The sequence below is a fragment of the Leguminivora glycinivorella genome, chromosome 20 (assembly GCF_023078275.1).
Source record: "Leguminivora glycinivorella isolate SPB_JAAS2020 chromosome 20, LegGlyc_1.1, whole genome shotgun sequence".
Classification (NCBI taxonomy): domain Eukaryota; kingdom Metazoa; phylum Arthropoda; class Insecta; order Lepidoptera; family Tortricidae; genus Leguminivora; species Leguminivora glycinivorella.
In genome coordinates this window covers 1964245-1988226 of record NC_062990.1, presented here as the reverse complement: position 1 = coordinate 1988226, position 23982 = coordinate 1964245, and the positions used below count along the sequence as shown (strand labels likewise).

Here is a 23982-nt window from a genome sequence, read left to right as displayed (position 1 = left end):
TAGTGCGAGAAGTGGTCCATTATGTGACTATGTCGAAACTTCAAAGTACTTACTAAAAAACGTGCGAAGAGGCAATTCACAACAGTGTCGAATTAAAATACTCCCTTCGGTCGTGTTTTAATTTATAGCCACTTATTCCGAACTTTCTCTTTTCGGCACTAATAAATAAATAAATATTATAGGACATTCTTACACAGATTGAATCAAGCGAAGCAAATTAGCCCCACGATTAGCTCAATATGGCTCGTGTTGTAGGTACTCAGACAACGACATATATAATATACAAAATACTTATATACATAGAAAACATCCATGACTCAGGAACAAATATCTGTGCTCATCACACAAATAAATGAACTTACTGGGATTCGAACCCGGGACCGCGGCGTAGCAGGCAGGTAGTGACCCTGCCTGTGCGTAGTGACGCGCTAGGCCAGACCTGTTATCAAACGGCACTTGTATCGTAATGTGCTATAACTCACCTCAGTTTACTAGAACAGCTTATAACCGGGAAAAACATGCCCTCAAGGTTGAAATTCGTGAAGGACCCGGTGACCCTTACGCCGTTGAACATAAAGTTGATAATCGGCACGGTGAGATCTAGTGCGCAGCCGATGACGTCACCTGAAATGGACATGTGTTCAGCATTTGGTGATAATTTAAAAAAAATCACATCTGTGGTATCCTAGATACTTGTGTAATCTCTTGAGATCATCAAGAAAGGTACCTTTTCTAATATACGGCTCATCTGTGTAGTTCCTATTGACTGCAGTCTTGCGTCCGCCAGACCAAAGGTTGGCTCCATCGAAACCGAAGGAATATAAGTCGTCACCGACTCCGTTGCCGCCCCATTTTTCACCACCGCCAGGGTAAGGTACATAGCTAGAACATTAAAATTGTTAATTATTATGACATGAGTAATTTCAAGGATTTGACCTATCTTTGTCTATGTCAACAAAATAGTTCACGCCACGACGTAGGTATAGTAGATAAAAAAAAGAAAGCAAAGGGACGCTAAAAGAGGATCCTCACTCAGAATAATCCATCGGCAACTTATAGCCCTGGCAGACAAGCATGGTCGCGCGATAAATAATACAATATCAGGTCGTCCATTTCGCACTATTTGTAAGTGCGACAGGGACGGCCTGATGTTTTATCGTATATCGCACTTACAAATAGTGCAAAAGGGACGGCCTGATGTTACTACTTGCGACGTATTGATGCTGTAATTATCAATTTAAAGGGAAAATATGAAGAGAACCAATAAATATTGGCAAAATTGAATACCCAATATTTAAAAATGCGTTGCTTCTTTTGCCCTGGGATTAAAATCCTGGGATTTTCCTGTACCTCTAGGAAAGTAAAGTAATAGTACATTACTACAGAGGCCGGGACAAATGACCTCAGACCTATCCGGCCTCGCTTCGCTCGGCCGTCTATATGTCTTCGGCCGGCAACCCCATTTCCCGCCGAGGTATGTTTAGTGCTTTTCTCAAACATGGTATGAAATAAATAAAGTCTACTGAAAATAGTAACTTTGGATGGCTGTATCTCCTAAACGGTGCGTCGTAGCGCAAAAATAATCGAATTTTCGTTCACCTTTAATGCCTCGTATACGCCTATAAAAAAACAAAAAATTAAAAAAAAATTAAAAAAAAAAACGAAAAAAAATTTTTTTTGTATGAAAACGCACCCCAAAATCAAATATTGTCTAGGGCCCGTACCAGTTGCAGTCGGCACGTCTATAAAGCCCCTTGTAGTTTTTTTTAATTGGCTAAATACCTGGATGTTATGTCACAATTATCTGTGTTTGGAAATTAAAAAAGAAGACTTTGCCGGCCTTGGCCTGCAAGGTTTGTATGAAATTCCATTATCTATCAATCGTCCTAGCCGCACCTGCAACGTCATACTTCGCTGCCAATTATAAGGCACATAACATCAATATTTCATACCATGTTTGAGTAAAAATATAAAAATTTTACCTTCCAATAAAATTTGTATTATTTTGCCTGGTATATCCGAGGTCTTTATAGAGAGAGTACGTCGTAGACGTCGCATCGGACCGATAGATGGCGCCATCGTTCGTTGTAAGTCGCTCCGGCGTCTCACCGCCGCGATGTTGGTAGTCCCGTTTTTCCCCACCTGCAACACAAGGCCCCCCGCGCCCCGACTCGCCACCAGCCACCCACATTGTTGAGGAGAAGTGCCGACGGTATATTAAGCCTACCAGGAAGGCATCACTCAGACCTCGGATATACCAGGCAAAATAATACAAATTTTATTGGAAGGTAAAATTTTTATATTATTTGTGCCGTTTGTATATCCGAGGTCTTTATAGAGACCTGTTTATTATCTCCTGGTGGCGAGTCAGCTGGCGCGCAAGCCTTTGGTAGCCCTATTGGCATAGCATAGAAGAATAAGTGAATCAGTTGAACCGATTTGACAGATTTATCAGTCGAAATAGCCTTCGATCCGCGAATATCTCGGTGCCAGAAACGCATAAAGAGATTTTCGTGATGACGTTTAGCTTTAGTCAGCGAATAGTTAGAGAAATGACATTATTATACATCGCAGATCAAAGCCAAAAAAAAAAAAGATGTAGGCGAAGCTGACTTGAACAAGATACAAAAACCTTAGATACACTATTATTATTAACAGACACGTTATATTATCAGGTTATAAACCCAATTTCAGACACAAAGTGTGGAAATTAACTGTAAAAGTAGTGTAACTATCTGTACTGTAGCAGGGTAACGTAATTGATACTGCTTTTGTCAACCCTTCGTAAAAATTATCTAAATCAATATTAGCTTTGATATGACTATTTAAAGTCCAACGTCTTACGTCCATATCAAACACAGAAAAAGGTCATCACTCATGTGCCCAAGGGCTATTTGTTACAATACTGGTATTTTCGATCAGACTATTTCGCGTCAAGCGAGCGCGGTTGCAAGCGAGACTCCTGAACTCTGAACTCTTTTTAGTGAGGGCATTTGAGGATACAGATCGCTCGGTAAGACTAGCCTAGAAGATGAAAAGTACGAGCGCTGTCGATTGCTACTACACTGGACGGAGGTATCAGTCGATTTCTTTAAGTCAGTCATTGACTCTTAGGGTAATCCATTACCTAATCCAAAACCCGATGCGACGGATTTCTACTTCGTGCAATGAAGGTCGACAGAGTAGACTGAGAGGTGGAGACGTCAGTGTCGCATCGCTGGTGGTTGCTGAACACGTCGTGGTAGCAGGTCAAGGGGTGAATTTAACACCGCCACACATGCGCGCTTTAAGAGCGTAGGCGGAGCGCAATAATGGCGGTGCACCGCACTAACGCTGGCGTTGCGCCCAGTGGGCGCTAGCGGGAACGAACGAGCGCTGATAGCGAGCGCAACGCGCGCGGACGCGAGCGGAATGCACGCGCATTCAGCGCGCTGATAGCGAAGCGGAATGCGCTTTATGTGTGGCGGAGGCTTAATACGTACCGTTGTACGGCGTAATGCAGGGCTCTCGCAGACGAAGAGGTACGATGACGGGCGAAGCAGAAGAAGGCGAGGTCACCGAAGGTCACTTACTTGGCTCCCAGGGGGTGCATACTGACCTCGTACGACAGTCTGTTGGAGTCAGCAGTTACTGTCGTAGTTACTCGTAACAGAAGAGATGTAGTCCTGCCATCGTACAGCATAACATAACATACAACTGAACTGTGCATAGCATATAGTGCTATGCGAACCTTAAGCCGGCTGCATGTCACTTCAGTCGCCAGCGCCACCGCCTGTTGAAGATTATTCTCCATCGGAAGAGCTTTACTTCGTACAATGTTCCGATTATTGAAGGTCTTATCGGGCTGCAGATGCAAGCAAAACAGGGGCGATTGGCCTACAGCTATCGGCAGCTGTACGAGGTAATGCTGGAAACTGCAGCGGTGCAACCTTCCTCTGTAGACCACGAAAGTTGTGAAATTTATGAAATCAGGTTCTACGATCGAATCAAGCACTATATTAATTGAGTATAGTCGAGCCAGATGATAACTACTGAAGTACTCCTGAGTTCCTGGCCCCTTTCGCTTTGAGCTGGTACGACAGTCTGTTGGAGTCAGCAGTAGCAGGTTTATTTTTCCCAATTTGTTTATTAGAGGCTCGGCGAATAAGTTAATCTCTCGAATGGACAGGGGGCGCCACAAGCCTCCGGGAAATCGTCGTGTACTTGGAACCCCCGCGGCCAGATTGCCGATCGGTTTTGGTGTCCGCCCGGTAAACAGACGCACGCTCAGGATGCAGGACGCTGGCTCGAATTCAGATCTGGACATTCTGAAAGGGACTTTTGTTTTTTTTTTTTTTTAATTCCGCAAACCTTTACGATGTCTTTGACCTACACAATGAGCGATGTACAGGAATCACAGGGTCTTCTCGCGAGGCGCCTCTCCGATTAGATAGCTCGCGAACATCGTCAGGACACCCTCGCAGCAGTGCGGCTCCTCGTCCGGTTATTGACGTCTTACCTCGTTCAACTATGGGTCTCCAAACCACGTTAGGACGTAGCATCTTAAGAATTTATCTGTTCTCACTTCGGCGACGGAGGAGTCCTTGGTCAAAATAGAGTGTAAATACAGTCGTACTTCACGGGAACTGGAAAGAGAAGAGTGGATACCATAGTGTACGGGATGTCAGCTGATAGCGGCGCCCGGCGTCACATTGGAGGGTAGTATCAGCCTGGTCAGCAACAGAGTCTGCAACGATACCGTAGCAGACGGAGCCTGGATAGTCGTGGTCGTGGCACCATTGTAGGGGAAGACAGTGTTCGCGGTGAGCGTGACATCTTAGGCGCGACGGGCGTTATCAGCGTGGCGGCTAGCAGCACCAAGGGCCCACATCAGCAATCTTACCAGCTTGTCACTGCAGCAGACGCTGTTATGTTCGGCGGTGAGATTGAGACGGCCGTCGTCAGCTCGAAAGGCGTCTCGATGCCCTGTCGCGTCGCGCAGTATCGTGCTCGGTGGCCCTCTCGAGGTCGCCGCCGTCAGCGCGGGAGGCACCGGCGCCAGCGTGGCAGTCAGCTACATCGGTGAACAGCATCAACAGAGTTCGCGGCGTCGTCACGGCAAACGCGGCAGGAAAATTAGCGACGCCTTCGCGGCAGCCGCAGTATTGCGCTCGGTGGCGCGATGAAGGTCGCCGCGTCTGCAATCTTACCTCGTGCGATCGAGGCGACATCAAGGCGCCAGCATGAGCGTGTCGGCCGACGACACCGGTGGAAAACTTCAAGTAGCTTGCGGCGTTGTCACGGCAGACGCAGCAGAAGGATTGCGACGCCTGTGCAGCGGTTAACAGTATTACGCTCCGCATCACCACTGAGGCGCCAGCATAAGCGTGGCGGCCAGCAATACTGGTGGACAGCTTCGGCAGGGTCGCGTCTCGCGTCGTTGTCACGGCATATGAACGCTCTACATCACCATCGAGGCGCCAGCATAAGCGTGGCGGCCAGCGATACTGGTGGACAGCTTCAGCAGGATCGCGGCGTTGTCACGGCAGATGAGCTCGCTGCATCACCATCGAGGCGCCAGCATAAGCGTGGCGGCCAGCGATACTGGTGGACAGCTACAGCAGGTGGACAGTCAGTAGGATCGCGGCGTTGTCGCGGCAGACGAACGCTCTGCATCACCATCGAGGCGCCAGCATAAGCGTGGCGGCCAGCGATATTGGTGGACAGCTTCAGCAGGCTCGCGGCGTTGTCAAGGCAGACGCACGCTCTGCATCACCATCGAGGCGCCAGCATAAGCGTGGCGGCCAGCGATACTGGTGGACAGCTTCAGCAGGATCGCGGCGTTGTCACGGCAGACGAACGCTCTGCATCGTCACCATCGAGGCGCCAGCATAAGCGTGGCGGCCAGCGATACTGGTGGACAGCTTCAGCAGGATCGCGGCGTTGTCACGGCAGACGAACGCTCTGCATCACCATCGAGGCGCCAGCATAAGCGTGGCGGCCAGCGATACTGGTGGACAGCTTCAGCAGGCTCGCGGCGTTGTGGCGGGGGCAGAAGGTATCCGCGCTGGTAGCCTGCGTATTGACGACTGATCACTAACGGCACGGCGCTCGCGTCGGGGCAGCAGCAGACATACTTACAGCGTCGCACGCGACGCCTATGCGGCGGCCACAACGTTGTTCGGCGGCACCGCAGAGATGGCCATCGTTAACGAGGAGGCAACTTCTACGCAACCTCGGCGGCGCCGACGCGGCGGACAACACTGCCGCGGTCAGCGGCGCTATCGCAGCGCTACAGTAAGTTTCGGCGCCGACACGTGGCTTGGGGCCTCCGCACCGAATCGGAAACCGAACATATTCTTTCTAAAATAATATGAATCTGCTCACCCATTCGTCGGAGAAATTCAAACCTCCTTGAAGCGCGGTATTCCTCCACCGCGCCCGCCGCCGCCGCCGCCGCAGCCCGCAGGTCGCGCAGCCCGCGGTCGCGAAGCACGTGGTCCCCGGAGCACGTGGTCCCCGGCGGAGCAACTTACCTACGTTACCGCTTATATTCTCGCGCGAAACTTTTAATACGCGGATAACACTTCCTACTTTAGTCTCGGAAATGCGAATAGTTTAAAAAGAAAACTGATTAACGGTAACGATTTTTGCAGCATGGAACTTTCTTACAAAAAAGTGGGTAGAATCATAAAGCACCGCTCGTTCATTTCTATAGTGAGAACCCCGAAAGACGAATAATGATCGCTAGCGAGGCATAATATATCTCATTATTCAAGACGAACGAGCGCAAATTAAAAGGGAAGAAAGAATTGACGGATGAAATTGAAAAATTTCATAATTCCGAAACGTTATAAGCCACTTTTTAAATAAAAACACGAATAACTCTGGTTTGACCAGAAATAACAAGGAAATAGAAACTAAAAGATTAATTTCGAGACACCATGCTGTAAAAATGTTCGAACGGAATACGCGACAACCGGTCACTTCGGCGTTCGACGAAACAATGTGGGTGGCTGGTGGCGAGTCGGGGCGCGGGGGGGCCTTGTGTTGCAGGTGGGGAAAAACGGGACTACCAACATCGCGGCGGTGAGACGCCGGAGCGACTTACAACGAACGATGGCGCCATCTATCGGTCCGATGCGACGTCTACGACGTACTCTCTCTATAAAGACCTCGGATATACAAACGGCACAAATAATATATAATTTATTTACCCAGCAGTATTAGCCCATCCTATCCTCAAATGCGGCATCATATGAGTAGTCTTCTCAATATGGTCCATTGTGACCTCGAAGTACCATTTCTGGTACACGGCAGATCCTTCCACGCGACCCACGAATATATTTGGACGGACACTGTAAAGAAAAACACATTTATTTTATATACATACATACATACTATCACGCCTGTATCCCATGAAGGGTTAAGCAGAGCACATGAAACTTCTCAAGTTTCAGTGCCACTCTTGGCAAATAAGGGGCTGAAAGGAAACGAAACTGTGACATTGCAGTGACAGGTTGCCAGCCTCTCGCCTACGCCACAATTTACCCCATATCCCACAGTCGCCTTCTACGACACCCACGGGAAGAAAGGGGGTGGTGAAATTCTTAATCCGTCACCACACGGGGGTTTATTTTATATAATTTAGAGTACTTAATATACATAATTGAGATATTGTTACAGGAATTACAATTATCTCTTTATTAAGTGTGTTGTTTTTTTTCCATAAATGTTTGATCTACAACTTTATTTTGGCGAAATGAGTATTCCAAAACTCGCGATTCTGAGTATGCATCGCGTAAAAAATACCCAAGTTACAAAAAAGTGGGGTGGACAACTTTGAAAAAAAAAAAAAAATGGCCCTAGTATATCCCCATGTACTAGGGCCCGTTTAGGCCCCCCCCTATGATTATGTTACATAACGTAGGTTGAAAAAATCTGACATGGTATTTGAGGAGTGTCTTTTCAAAAGGACTTGTTTCTATATGTCAACAGAGGTTTTTTTTATATAATTATATCTTCCTAGAGAAATAACCCTTGCTGACTTACAGAAATAAGTCCTTTTGAAAATACACTTCTCATTTATAATACCTACAATAACTCGCGAAATAGACTTGTCTACTCGTATTAAGTGTCAGCCTGTGTGGTGACGGGTTAAGAATTTCACCACCCCCTTTCTTTCCGTGGGTGTCGTAGAAGGCGACTATGGGATATGGGTTAAATTGTGGCGTAGGCGAGAGGCTGGCAACCTGTCACTGCAATGTCACAGTTTCGTTTTCTTTCAACCCCTTATTTGCCAAGAGTGGCACTGAAGCTTTAGTAGTTTCATGTGTTCTGCCTACCCCTTTATGGGATACAGGCGTGATTGTATGTATGTGTGTATGTATTAAGTGTCAACCAAATCTTATTGAATATTAACACAAGTTAAGACTCACAGTGAGCCTTGGCTTAGATCATTCCATTTACAAATACAATTATTTGGTAATTCTTAATGTCTAATAAAGGTTGAAATAATCGATGGAATCAGGCGTTACTTTGCGGAAATCCATGTTAATCGTAAACTAGAACTTTCCTTTGCTAATCCGCGAATAGATAACGTGCAAGTCAATCAGTGCTAACCTGTTATAATTACTTGCGTATTTTTTTTTTGCGTATTTTTTACATGCAATTAATTTTCCCACCCAAAAAATGGAAATGATAAAAATGAAATGGATGGGTGGGAAAATTAATTGCATGTAAAAAATACGCAAGTAATTATAACAGGTTAGCACTGATTGACTTGCACGTTATCTATTCGCGGATTAGCAAAGGAAAGTTCTAGTTTACGATTAATAAAGGTTGGATTGGACAAACCGCTTCCTCACCTTACACCATGTGCCTTGCCTTACCAAAAAAGTCCTTACCTTGACACATGGTCCACCAAAGCCGTCTGCAGCAGTAAATTCTTCCCCGGCAGTAAATAATCGCAGATATTGTTCTGCGAGGAGCGCACAGCCACTCCGTTACCGACGCACAGAGAGCACAAAACGTCGAGGACCTTTGGGTCGCGGCCGTGCTTCTCGAGAAGGGAGATGATTACTTTTATGTGCTCGTCCTGTGGAAATAAAAAAAAATCAAAAATCAAAAACATTCAGCAAGTAGGCCACAGGGGAACTTTTCCATGTAAACAATTACAATAAATAGTATAAATTCAACTAAAGTACAATATTACAAAGTTACTATGATTAATAGGAGATGTTCGAAAAGTATCCAAAGTATTGAATCAACGGTGAGATTAAAAAAATATCATTTTTGACAATATTATAGTCAGAACTAAATACAGTAGTTAATTACTGCGAATCTCTTTTACTACATTTCAATATAATTTGTACTATTTTTGAATTCGAATGGGCTAAAGCGTTTTACTCGTACAAATACGAACATTACAGTACTCAGCTCAATTTGTGTTTATTCTAAATTGTTAAATATCTCTTAGTCACTACATGAAAATGTTCGTTATCCATTACTTACTCTCATCATATTGAGCGCTTCAGGCGAGTCGAAAAGCACGCAATGTAACACGTTCATCATTCCAATACCCTTTTCCGGAGCTCACTACAGCTAACTTCTACTCCTACATTCCTTCGGAAACGAATACATCTAAGTAGTCCCTTTCCATTACTTACTCTCATCATATTCAATGCTTCAGGCGAGTCGGTAAGCACGCAATGTAAGACATCTAATATGCCCTATACCTTATCCCGAAGCTTGTAAACCACATTTCCTACTATGATACTCTTTCATTAGTGTAAACATTGAAATGTTGGTCATCCATTACTTACTCTCATCATATTGAGCGCTTCAGGCGAGTCGATCAGCACGCAATGTAATACGTCCAGCATGCCCGTTCCCTCTCCAGACGCTTGCGAGCCGAGACGCGAGAACAGCCAGTTGAGACGATTAGAGTTGGCGAACTGCGCGCAGTTCGTGTGGTTGCCCTTTATGATGGCGGCTGGGGAAGAAAACGTGATATTAGAATCGCGAGTTCATAAAAGCCGAGCTTGAAAAAAGGGCATTTAATGCTGCTCCTACACCGGCGTCATCGCGCTGTCCCTGTCACACCGTGTTATATGTATGACGTTTATAACAGCCCAGTGTGGGGTGGGGGCACCATAAGTCCGTTTTCACATTATCCGATCGGATGTCGGAAGGATTTCAATAGAAAAAAATCCAAGATGGCGCCTGTAATGTATGGGATATCGGTCCAACATCCGATATCGGATCGGATAATGTGAAAACGCACTAAGAAGACGCAAATTTAGGATTCCGATTCAAACAAAAAAAAAATCGTACGACGTTACAATACTACACAAGATTGAAAGAAGAAAAGCGTTTCAAATATTCCTAATTTCAAACAAACAAAGACAATCTTGGATGCCTTCTTCTTGGAACAGGTACTGACCAATTAGTTTTAAACCTTAAGCAGTTTATGTCAGAAACATCCTTGGCAGACCTCAAAACACGGTCACAGTATGAACAAGAACCTAAGAAGACAGTCCAGTTTTGTCTTGAATATTGAAGTATAGGCTACTTGCCTCCTAGTCAAATCAGCTTTTTTTTAAGAACTGTCAAAACGAATTTGAACGACTTGCTAATATGGAATCAAATATGGAATCGAATTGAGTGACGTCACGGTCAATTCAGTTACTTTATATATTTCTACCTGACTTATTAAATAGAAATTGGATTTAAAAATAATTTCTGTCCATGTTTTCCTTATAATTATCTGATGCTTTATTTCGTGCATGGTATAAAATATTTTATTTTAAGAACAGTCAAGTTCCCTGTTACAGAAACTTACCAAGTAGCTGGTACAAAGATCCAGACAGCATCTCCCAACTCTGGCTAGTTTCTTGAGTATTTGTGTCCACAAATCCACGCCTAAATGGTCTACACTTTCCATAACCAGACCCTAAAATCATGGCCATATATTTCCTCTTACAACTTACCAAGTAACTGATACAGGTATCCAGAGATCATTTCCCAGCTTTGCCCAGACTCGTCTCCAGCTAAGAACCCGGCTAGGAACCCTTGGGACGTGATGACGTTGATCTTGTCGATAGCTTCGAGGATCAGGTTCAGGATGCCTTCTTCTTGGAACAGGTCCTGACGGTTGCGGAGGGCGCGGAACTTGTTCTGTTTTTCTTCGTGTTCTGTGGAAATTTGAAGTTTTAATATCTTCAGAATTAGGTTTTGAGTTGTTTGGCAAAGGTCAAAATGATCAAAGATACTCACCAAAAATGAGCAAATGCCGCCGATTTCTCGCTACGTTTCAAGTTTGAAAGTATATGGAACTGAGGTGTCTTTTCAAAAGGACTTATTTTTATAAGTCAACAAGGTTTATTTCTCTAGGAAGACATAGATAAAAATAACCTCTGTTAGCTTATAGAAATAAGTCCTTTTGAAAAGACACTGTTTGGTTTATCAGGTGGGACTAGGGTCAATCGCCGATCAGTCCAAAAAAAAAAAGTGGAAACAGCAATGGACAGTAAACTCAGTGTGGCTATCCTAGATGAACCCGTCTTCTACCAGTGATATTTTAGGCTAGAAAACAGCATAGCTATCCTTAGCCATCTCTTTATCAAGTTGGGCTAAATAAGTGATCAGAGCCTCAAGACACATAGCTCTCTTTACGGGGCCCTTTGAAGAAGCATAATTATGCTTGTCACAGTATTCCATCTACTATGGTGTTGGACCCCAAATTTGGGTTGATTATCTTGGGATACCCCCCATCTTTCAGCAGTGATATTTTAGCACAGAGAAAACTAACAGCAGTACGAGTATGGTTACTTACCCATTTCCTCATCAGGTTGTGCGAAGTAGTTGATCAGATCCTCAAGACACATGACCATCTCGCCAAGATTCACCGACGCGAAGAACATTGAGTGCCGGCGGTTTTCTTGTAGTGTTTCAAGGCCACTGGAAACAGGTTTTTATATCAATACAGATGTAGTGGAAAAAGATTTGCCTTCGTATTGTTACGGAAGCGTACGAACGTGTCATGCTATTTCAGTCAGTCTCAGTACAAAATGTACTGACATCGACTGAACTAGCATGACAAATAATTTCCGGAAAAGTACGAAGGAAACCCTTTTAGCACTTCATCTGTACCTATTAAATAGATAAATTTTTGCGATGCGTGAGTGTGTTTAGTAGAACGTCCCACTTTGTTGATGATTTTGGGATAAATTTAAAAGTGGAAAATGTCTGCCTTGGGTGAGACTTGAACTCACGGCCTCTGGATCGATACTCCAGCGCTCTGCCAACTGAGCCACCAAGACTTAAACCAAGCCAGCGAAATTTTCCACTACTAAGGTCAATGGGACCCGTAGCGACATCTACCGTAAGAGTGTTAAACTTTTTAAACGGCAACCGGAGTTCCAGGTCATATCGGAAATTCACCAGTTACGATGCGCTAACCATGCTAAATTTTTAACTTCTGATTAGCAGAAACGTCTGCAATCGATGCCTCTAGGCTTAGAATAAATTTAAAAGTGGAAAATGTCTGCCTTGGGTGAGACTCCAGACCTTTTGAAGATGCTGAAGGTACTGGTGCCATGTGTAAGTTGACGATTCTTCAAAGGTCATAGAGGCAAAATGTGGCAGCTGTCATGAACGTCACATTATCATTGTTGTTTTGCGTTGCGTTTTGCCTTTTCGCTTATATGTTTCTCCATACTTGTCTATGATGTTGATGCTTATGATTATCATAGTGATTTTTCACTTCAAGATTTTTAAATTTTGCACACTAAAAATTATACTTACTTAATAGACTAAATTACGCAGTATTTCAATATTTTAAACACTTTACTCTTTTTGAGCATGAGAAAGACAAAAGGCAGTTAATTGAAGCAATCCGATGAAAATTATTTCCAAAACTAGGCATACCTAAATGTAAAATCCCTACATTCATCCACAATCAAATACAGTAGAACGTATAAATAAGGTTTAAACTTACGTGATAAACTTAGTAAACAGCGACGAACACTTCCTAATGACTCTAGCAGTACGCGACTCTTCTTCCTGAGACCTTGAGAAGTCCAGTCCATCGTCCATTTTTCCTTCTTCGTGAAGTATCGCTTGCTTCTCTTCCACTTTACCAACGCCTTTCTTCTTTGTCTCATACGACTGTAAAAGAAATAAGGGATCATCCACATATTACGTCACACCAAATTTCAGGTTTTTGGACCCCTCCCCCCCCTATGTCACGCTTTTTTGTATCCCTTTAACAGGGCTTGTCACATTTAGTATGACCCCCCCCCCTCCCCCTTACACTGTGACGTAATATATGGATGACGCCTAAGCAGCTTAAGTATTTTCGTTCCTAGAAACTGCAGTCCAGAAAAGAGTCACCGTAGCATATGGATACCAGCAACTCCAGTGCTGTTAAAGGTCTAATACATCCTGAGCTCTGGTAATCTTACTAGCCTGATGGTAAGCAGTCACTGTGGCCTGTAGACGTTCACAACTCTAAGGGAGACCCTAATACATCTCACTCTCTCATTGCGCTCTGGCAACCTTAGTCACCGGCAGGACCACACAGTAGCGTCTAGTGTTTGTGACTGCAGTGTTCTGCTCTTTTCAGTACTTATCCTAACTTTTGTATGGTTTGAAAGATTTTATAATCTTATACTTTTAAACGAGCAATTCTTGTATATTTATTTATTTATTTATATATACCGACGATCTCGGAAACCGCTCTAACGATTTCGCTGAAATTTGTTATGTGGGGGTTTTCGGGGGTGAAAAATCGATCTAGTGTAGCCTTAGATCCCGGAAAACGCGAATTTTCGAGTTTTCATGAGTTTTTATTTCGCGTTTGTAAACGTAAAATATGGTAGTTAATTTCGCCGCACGCGCATCGATTCCGCTTTAATTCCGCTTAGCTCAGTCGTACGAGGTCGGTCTAATGTACGCAGATAGATCGTAGGTGTCAGGGTTTCGAATCCCGGCCAGCAATGAAGTTTTTGTTTTTGTCTTTTTTTTTTGTTTTTGTATTTATAAGAGTTTTTTTTATCTAAAGACGTGATATATTAAAATAGAACCTTATAAATTATTACCTTATAAGACAGCCAGAGTCCTGTCTCCGAGTGTTGAACAATGACAGTGGAATCGCCATACTTGATGATGGGGGACCCTATCACTTCCAGGTCTTTGTCTTCCAGCACCACCTTCTGGTCATCCTTCTCTTGGCGGAGGTAGAAGGCACAGGAGGCTGTTGTGGCTTCGTCTCTGTTTGGAGAAATAATTACGTCAAATAAATGGATGGTGATAAGCAATAATGTGTCAACCCACAAAAACTAAAAAAATGAGATTTTAATGCCATGTTATAGCTGGATTTTTAAATTTCTATTTGCAAAAATGACCTTTTCATTTTGAAAATTTTCACTATCCCAAAAGTAAAAAAATAGGTTAACACAAATCCTTTATCGTGTGTTGCCTGTTTTGCATTAATGTGTCAAGAACCTTAACTTATTATAGTAATTGGCAGAAGACATATTTAAATTACAATAATGTGTTATGAGGGTTAACTCAACGATTTTTTTACACTTGACTCATTCTTGCAAAACGCAAAAAATGACATAGTTACCCACTATGAGACTTGAATGATTATTGCAAAATGATATTTTATTCGTTGTTTTATGCTACGACCCGTGTTATAAAACATAAGTCATTATTGTTAAATTATATTCGGGTCATAAATTGTTCGTTTTTGGTGTAAGTACCATGACACTATATTGTAAAATATAACTGTTCATATTAATTTATGTTTGACTAAGTTATGACTTAGTCCATTAGTATATTTTAGCACATGAATGGTAAATTCAGTACGAAATTGAACATTTTAAGTCATGAATATACATATTCGTTATTATAATTTGCAAACATTTTTTACAAGTACGTGTTTATATAAAAATCTAATATAAGCTACTATTTTTTTATAATTACTAATTACATTAAGACGTGTTAATGTATGCATAAAAATATTGTTTGATTTTTGAATACTTACTGAATGGTAGTTTATTATTTTGTTAAAGATATTTTATGTTTTGTTCTTGTAAAAGTCATGAGTTATTCATAATTTAAATGACTTAGTCTATTTCTTAGCGTAAAAAAATATTTTGTTGTATATTTTAGATAAGTAGTTTATTTTTTTAAAGATGATTATTTGGTTTTTGTAACGATTTTTTGTTGAAAAAGCACAGATAATTTAAATATGTGTCTAGAAATGATCATTACTCTAATAGTTAATTTATAGTATTTTATTCAACAGGCGTTTAAAGGAGGTCAAGAAATATGAGTGGCGTACTTTCCACGAGTATTTTGGAGTCAGTTAAACACCATTGCATACAATACTTTTACAACGACCATGCACTTAGTTTTTAATAGTTTTTTTTTTAATAATTCTCGCGAAATTCACACTGTTTCCTGTATTGCAAAGGTTTGTACTGTCAGCTCAGCTGCCCAAAGTTAATGCAATGCGTTGCCATGATTACAGAACCAAACAATGCGTTTTCAGTTTTTTCGATACGCACAATCCTGTAAATGACGAATAACAGTTCGGGAGTAGAAAAATCATTAAAAGGTTTGATTAATAAATAATGTATTGATTCCTACATACCTAATAACATAAGTGACCATGACTGATATGTTACTTAACACTTATAAAGTTAAAAATATGCATAGGTAGAGTATTTTACAACAACAATTTATGTGCTTTAACATGTTTATTTAAGACTCATAGATATTTTTAAACAATTAGCAAAAGTGGGTTAAGTATCATAACACAGTCTTGAAAAAGTTTGACGTCGTCGAACAATTCGCAATAAAAGAAAAAGGCATTATTTCGTCAAATTGAAGTTTGTTTTGAAATTAAGCTACAATAATCACTACTACTGAACGTATTATAGCTGAAAAATACAACAATCTATATAAAAACAATGTTTTTAAAGAGAAACACAAAAAAATGAGAAAAAATCTTTAGACGCCATTTTCTCAAAATGGTTGGCGTGTGGGTTGACACATTGTTGCTTATCAGCATCCAAATAAGGTACAGCGGGGAAAATCTCGACTGGGGGGCAATTGTAACTTGTAACTAATCCACTTTTTCCATTGCTGCATTTTTTGCTTTGCATTTTTTTGTTCCGATTGCTGTCGAGACGGCTGGACTGTGGTGTGCCGAGGCCAAGAAACTTGTTATAGGGAGATAGGGCGTCGGCTGAGGAAAAAGGGCTGTGATCCCAGGGCTGGATCTTTCTTGGTCCAGCAAATATCCTTAGCCATTCAGCGAGGCAATACGGCTCGAATTTTTGGGACTTTTGGGCCGGGCAGAGAACAGGTTGGGGTTTAAGTACATGTGAAGGGGCTTTCAATGGGTATGTAAATTTTTGCGTGTTGCGGATTTTCTACTTGTAATTTGAATATGACGAATCCTGTGCTGATTATGATTTGTGAGTAGCTTGTTTGGTTTGTTTCAATAAAATACTTGTCATAATGACGAATAACACTAGATTTTTTCCATTATTACAGTATGATGTTGAGTTCTACATGTAGCCACTGAACACGCCTACCATACATAACCGGTGGACACTCTATTTAATAAGGCAAACATTGTAAAACATGGAAAAATGGATCAGTTACATTTGCCCCCAGTCGGGATTTGAACCGCTGCACCTTAAAGTCAGTTCAGCCTTACTTGTCCAATACAGTAAACAAACGAAAGGTCAAATATGGTAAAAGACAATTACTAGGGATTGGATGTGTCGATAAAATGATGTATTAACGATAATTTCGCTGCTGACGTCATCAGAGGATTTTCAATTTTACGTCACACAATATCTATGTTAAAACCAAAATTTTATTATTTTTCGTCACATTTGCAATAATCCTGTGAAAAAGACTTTCTTCAGAAACATGATTAAAATCGGATCGTGGCTCTCGGAGTCATCGATGAACATAAGTTCATAAAACATAAATACGAAACTGAATACAGAACCTCCTCCTTCTACGTCAAGAAGTCGGTTAAAAATCTGATAAATTATTGTAGTTAATATCAACGCATTTTTTCCAAGCTATACAAACTCTAACGTTATATCGATCGTTCATAACGATAAGTTGTCATCCCAACATTGCGACTCATAAACAATCTCCCCCCGCGCGCGGGGTCATCCCCCCGCGCGCGGCCGGCGCGAGACAAGCATCGTTTACGTATCTGTCTATGTCATTAATTTAAAATTACTTATACGAGTCTTTTACTTACAAAAATATCACAACTTACAGTTAACGGTGTGTACTCTGTGTTTTAAGTGTTAAATCAGACGGTAAACCTGTAATTTAAGGACAAAATCTGTGTTTTAATATTTCTTCAACCACGCCGGTAGATACTGCTAGCTTCGCTCGCTGGCGCGGTGAGTCATCCGTGCGCGCTGCCCGGTTTGTGCCAGGGGCAGGAAACTTAGAAGAGGCCCCTTTTTGCATAGAAAGTGGCTACATCGTGTAAGTTTTGGTACCAAAATTTCTTAAGTTGGTACTTTCAACTATAGCTACTAGATGGCGGGGTCACTAAAATACGTTTCTAAAAGTTTCTATACGAAATATTCCATTTCAAGCACAGAACATTTAATGTTATTTTGTAACAAAGATTTTTATTGAAAAATTATTTTTTTACTGAGAAGTTAAATATCAGTATTTTAGAATTATCATTATTAACATTTATTACTTATTACAAACAATGTCCGAATATGCCCACCGTAAAACGAAACGTTTGGAAAAATGGCGTTACAAAAGTCATATTTTTTTTAGGTTAATTTACTTGGTTTATTATTTTATTATTTATTTATTAGTTTATTATTTTTGATGTCTTTTTTATCACTTTATTAAATAAAAATTAAATGTTCCATTTTTTTTTTTCAATTCAAATTCGAAATTGTGATTTTGTTAATTTCTTGTTAAAAATGAGTGAACCCGGCAGAAATAAACGGTATTGCATTTTCAGCTGTGCGGATTTGGGTAAGTAAAGTAGTTTTTGATACATTTTCCATTTGCGTGGTAATTATTTCTTCATATTTATTGCGTTGTGGTGCATACACTTGGCCTATGCGTTTTGGATATTTATAATTTTTCTTATAAGATTAAACAAGACGGTTTACCACCACATATGTTGCAGGTGCACCCATGCACGGTATTCCTCATCCGGAAAGAAAAGTCGAGTTATTTGCTATTTGGCTGTCAATTGCTGGATAGAAACTGAAGGAGACTGACCCTTGGAAGATATATAAAAAGGTTTGTGACCATCACTTTACATTACACCAGAGCAAAAAGTAGCATGCCCGGTGGCATGTGTGAATTTTGAAGGTGGGTAAATAATTATACACCATATTTTTATTGAATTCCGTTAACTTCGGCATATAGTTAGGTCCACAGAACTTAATTTAGATAGAAGAAACAAATTCATATATTTGTATAGGGGCCGAGCGTGTCAAATTTTGTACTGAAGTTGATTCTTGCCTGTAATTTTGAATATGTCTCAGGCTCTTGATTGTTCATAATTTTTGTGTTGTTGCAATTGAATATCACGTAACAAGGCATTTTTTATGTTTTGGTTGACTTCAACTTACAAAAATTGACGCCCGAAAGCTGCAAGCTGCGAGTAAAGACGGACAACTCAGTGGATTTCACTGAGTTCATTTGACACGCTAAGTAGATACGTTTGCTTGATCTATGGTTTATATCTGTGGTTAGGTCCATTATAGGAAACAGAATAGCATGGTTAGTTTTTTTTATTTCGTAACTTTTTTTTGAAAAATCCCATACACCTGCAATAGATGTTACATCAATTGCGGTTAAGAAACGGGCTCTGTGTGTTTGATATGCGATTTAGTACGAGTTCTTAACCAGTCCCGTCTGGCAGAAAGCATGAAATTTATGTAGCTTATAGGGCATGTATGTAGCTTATAGGGTTATAAGAAAAAATAGAAGTAGAAACACGCCGAGCTGTCAATGTTTCCCCTCTTTCCCCCACTTTTGTATCCCTGTTTTCAGTTTTTTTATATTTCCATGAAAACCGTAAAAGCTACAATAATAACGTCTAAAAGAAGTATATTCTCTATAAAATTCCCTACAATATTGTCTTTGTTAGCTAGAACTTATAATTTTCAAACTATGCTCATTTTCCCTTTGCCATATTTGTGTTTGGTGACCAGTAGGATAAGTAAGGCCAGCGACTTTGCACTTTTGCCTGTGGCGACGCTGCTTGGCAAAATTGTTCCTTGGGTCAAACTGATCCGATTTACCCCAATAGTCATGAAATCGCACGTGACTACTCCCCACAAAGAGAAGGGGAAGGGGCCGGTTTCCTCGATGAAATCTATGCAATACTTCTTCTTGCTCCTAGCGACTAGGGCAAATCGTATATCATTTCCGTGTTAATCGTTTCTGCAAAAATCGTTGCTCCTTTTCATACAAAAAATAACGATTTTATAACAAAATAATGTTTTTAGGGTTCCGTAGTCAACTAGGAACCCTTATAGTTTCGCCGTGTCTGTCTGTCCGTCCGTCCGTCCGTCCGTCCGTCCGTCCGTCCGCGGATAATCTCAGTAACCGTTAGCACTAGAAAGCTGAAATTTGGTACCAATATGTATATCAATCACCAGAACCCCAAAGGCGGCGGTTTTTTTTTTCTTAAAAATTATTACATTATCCGATCCGATATTGAATGTCGGACCGATATCCTATACATTAATTACAGGCGCCATATTGGGTTTTTTCTACTGAAATCCATCCGACATCCGATATCGGGTCGGATACTGTGATAACGGCCTTAGGGTCATTACGCACCAGATCGGTCGTCATATATTATGGGTTCGTAGCAAAAATGTACAAAACGGAACCCATATAGTTTCATCATGTCTGCCTGTCCATATGTCATTGAATTATTAATTTTGATAACAAGTAATTTTTTCCTAATTCTTATTTATAACTGCAGGTTTATCACAGTTCCTGCACAAGGAAAGTAAATCTGCACAAAAGGACATCAGAAGTTTAAAGAACAAGTTGAGGAAGTCAGTGAAACAGGCAGGACATAAAAAAGCAAGACTCGCCACGGTTTCTAACCTGTTACATAGATCTGACGATATGGCAAGATTTACAAAAAATATGAGCCGATCATGCCGCATTTTTACGGGCATGCAATAACGCCAAGCATCAAAAAAACCAAAAGGAAGAAGATATAACATGGAAGAAAAAGTATTGGCGCTATCCATTTTCAAGAAAAGCCCTAAATGCTATAATTTATTGTATAAATATTTTAAATTATCATCAGCAAAATCATTGAAAAACTTGTGCGACATAAAAATATTGCCAGGTATTAACAATTGCATTTTTGAAAAATTAAAAGAAACTGTTGATGAGCTCATTGAAGAAGACCGATTGTGCACTTTAATGTTCGATGAAATGTCACTGACACCTCATGTTCAATATAACCCTGGAACAGATGAACTGAAAGGTTTTGTAAGCCACGATGATAAATTAAAAATCGCCAACCATGCCATGGTTTTCATGGTAAAAGGTATAAAAAAGAATTTCAAACAACCTCTGGCATACTATTTCACACAAAGTCTGAAAACGATTGAATTAAAGTAAAGGCGATTATAAAAGAAGGCTATACACAAAACTGGCCTTAAAGTGATATGCACGGTGTGTGATCAAGGGGCAACGAACGTGAGCGCTATAAACAGTCTCGTTAAAGACACTAGAGAAATGTATATAAAGGCAGGAAAACAATGGCGGGAGGAATGTTTCGAAGTCGAAGGAGCCAAAATTATTCCACTTTACGATGTCCCCCATCTTATCAAAGGATTACGAAATAATCTGTTAAACAAAGATATACAGTATAAAGATTCAAGCCAAAATGATAAAATTATAAAATGAGAGTTCTTCGAACAGCTTTATGAAGCCGATAAAACACGCGGAGAGCTTAGGTAAGTCAGCATTCATAATTACCAGGGTTCGAAAATATTCGATATTTATAATAAATATCAAAGTATCGGATATTTATGATATAGTATATCGGATATATATCAGCATTGATATATCCATTTTGTATGGAAGGCATATTATTTTGTTGCACTATTTATGAATATAACTTCAAGTTCAAATAAGGAAAAATCTTCAAAAAACATAACATTCAGTAGAAAAACAGAATCAAACACAAAAAAAAATATCTTTAACAATGTAAAAATTTTTTTAAACCATTTTTGTATTGCAAAATTTATAAAAAAATTGTGTGTTTTTATTGAATTCCGTTAACTTCGGCATATATTTAGGTCCATTATAGGAAACAGAATGGCAAAGTTAGATTTGTTAAATTCGTATTTTTTCTAAAAAAACCATACACCTGCGATATATGTTAACTTCGATTGCTGTTGAGAAACGGGCTTTACAATTAACTCACACTAAGTAAGTGTCAAAACTATGTCATGTCAATCGCGTATCAAACACACAGAGCCCGTTTCTTAACAGCAATTGATGTAAAATCTATCGCAGGTGTATGGGATTTTTAGAAATTAGCGCGACCTGTATTGTATGTCGGTTTTTCAGGGATAATTATTTATATTGTTAATGCAATTCAACAGTTGTTATTTAATTCGAAACAAAATATTTTACACTAGGTTTTTTACATTTTCCTGAGAGGGTTCCTTTTCTATGACCTCACTTACCTCACTAGTAGTGTACATATCAGAGTGTTCTTGCTGAAATGTAATATTATTTTAGCACTAATGTATTAATTTTGTTCCTTGTCTATTTTCAGGAGCCTTCACAAACTAAGCCTTCAAAAAGATGAGAGTGAAGATGGCTGCCCAGATTTTTAGTCATAGCGTGGCTACAACAACAGACCATTTCGTTGCCAGAGGACTCTTGCCCGAGGAATGTCGACAGTTAATAAATCCTGTTCTCTTGATTGATAAGCTATTCGTTAGCTTGAATGCTGGTACATTTCATGTGCCAAATGGCAAATTATATAGAGGAGCTGTGCGCAAAACATCAGAGCACCATGAACTGTGGCGAAAGGCAATAACTTTTTTTAAAAATGCTAAATTTTTATCAAAAAAGAAGATAGGAAACAAAATTAGACTCGTCGAAACAAATATTCCTAGTACAAAAAATTTAATTAAAACTATCGAGGGAATGCAAGCCATCTGGAAAATTCTTAGCCAAAAATATTCTCTAGATAGCATGTTAACAAGAAATTTTAATCAGGACCCGGTTGAAAACTTTTTTGGAAATATTAGAAGCTTGGGAGTACGAAACAATTCGCCAACATGCACTACTTTTGAAGGTTCATTTAAATCTCTGCTCTTAACCCTTAATTTGGCAGAGACTCTGGTGACATAAATTTTCCGATTTTACTTAATATATTGAATTACAGGTGTTTTTAAAGCGTCCGAAAAATATTTAAAAAAAATCTAGATTTATTAGTTTTGGAAAAAAAATATGTCCGCCACAGCGGACTCTGCCAAATATTGGGATAAATTAATATGTCCGCTGAGGCGGACACTGCCAAACATACGGTCATTTAAAATAAACAAGTATTTCTTAACATATATTTATTTTAAAAATTAACAAATATAATAATTTTGTATGAAAATCAAACTGACACATATTTATAGTCAAATATCATAATTTTAACTTTTTTCCGACTTTTTGGCCAGATTACACAGGCCGTGATTACGACAGACTGATGTGACAGTGATGTCCCAGCAAAATGTCGTCGAAGATGTAAACAACACAAAACTACCCGAAATTAATTATATCAATGTTCGGGGCAGACAAAGAAATTATAAATTTTGATCTACCCGGTTTTCATTAATGTTTATTGCCCCTCGCGCGACATGTAACATTCACAATATCCGCGCACTACGTATACCTAAAAGTGCCAAAATTTTAACTGCTTGGTCCAGCACCACACGCTGTTGGATTAAATAAAAAATCTAAGCATAAAAGCAGGCCACCAAAACAAGAAAATCAAAATAATAAACAAAACAATATAATAATTTGTTACAATACGTGTCACCGTAACATTGGCATAGTCCGCCACGGCGGACAAATCGTATTTAGTATATATTTGGCACTGTCCGGTGCGGCGGACAACTTGTTTAGATGATGATTATGAGTATTAGATATTGAGAAATAAATTGAAAACATAACCACTTGCAACTATTATGTAATATATTTTATTATTTATACAACAGAAATACCCTGTTCTTACAAAAACCAAAAGAAAAACGCATAAATATTTTGCTAAAAACAGTTGACTTCTGATGCGGTGCCATCTTGACGAGTAACTGTCAAACGAGTGTAGACAGTGGTCAAATAGTATTTTTATACAAAGCATGTATCATAAAAGAGTCTCTTTCCATATGTTAAATTAAATAAAATTCTACCTAAAAAGCGAAATATTTTTTATTATCACCTGTCCGTCCCACCGGACTTTGCCAAATTAAGGGTTAAATAACTTTAGTTCCCAACAGGCAATCAACGCGAATTGCGAAGAAGATTTCAATTCATACTTGCAAACTTTAGATTTTTTTTTAGACGAAAATAAAAAAAGAAAGTTTAAAAAAACAGAACGATATGCAAATAAACGAAAAACTTATGGAATCATTAACATCAGAGTCGACAAACAATGCCAATTCGTCTACGCAGGCGCAATATGTTTGTGGCTGGGTCCTAACTAAATGTTTAAAAAAAAAAACACAATGTTCTCTATGTCGAAACTCTTTGCTCGCAAACAAAAATGGAAAAGGTACTCTCATGCAGGCTAGAGAATATACCAACAAGATTTGGCTTTGCTATCCATCGGATGCATTATACAATAGTTTTAGAGAAATACAGGACATAACAGTCACATACAGTGCTGGACAAAATGCATCATACACCGACATATAAAATAAACTTTCTATC

At 40.1% G+C, this 23982-nt stretch overlaps 1 protein-coding gene and 1 long non-coding RNA gene across 2 annotated transcripts in view; one reads left to right on the top strand and one right to left on the bottom strand.

The window, feature by feature from the left end:
- LOC125236899 (ryanodine receptor) overlaps positions 1–23982 on the bottom strand; it is a 302209-nt gene that overhangs the window by 184440 nt on the left and 93787 nt on the right. Inside the window, exons 10-18 of the mRNA XM_048143817.1 lie at positions 14082–14253; positions 12980–13149; positions 11816–11940; positions 10971–11174; positions 9804–9973; positions 8886–9076; positions 7197–7337; positions 728–882; positions 483–624 (exon numbers count right to left, since the gene is read on the bottom strand). Of these exons, the coding sequence (XP_047999774.1) occupies positions 483–624; positions 728–882; positions 7197–7337; positions 8886–9076; positions 9804–9973; positions 10971–11174; positions 11816–11940; positions 12980–13149; positions 14082–14253 (1470 nt within the window). The remainder of the gene's footprint in view (positions 1–482; positions 625–727; positions 883–7196; positions 7338–8885; positions 9077–9803; positions 9974–10970; positions 11175–11815; positions 11941–12979; positions 13150–14081; positions 14254–23982) is intronic.
- Positions 17622–22489, top strand: LOC125237068. Its single transcript, XR_007178279.1, has 4 exons — positions 17622–18030; positions 18188–18303; positions 20006–20999; positions 21830–22489. It is a non-coding gene; the product is annotated as an uncharacterized LOC125237068 (long non-coding RNA).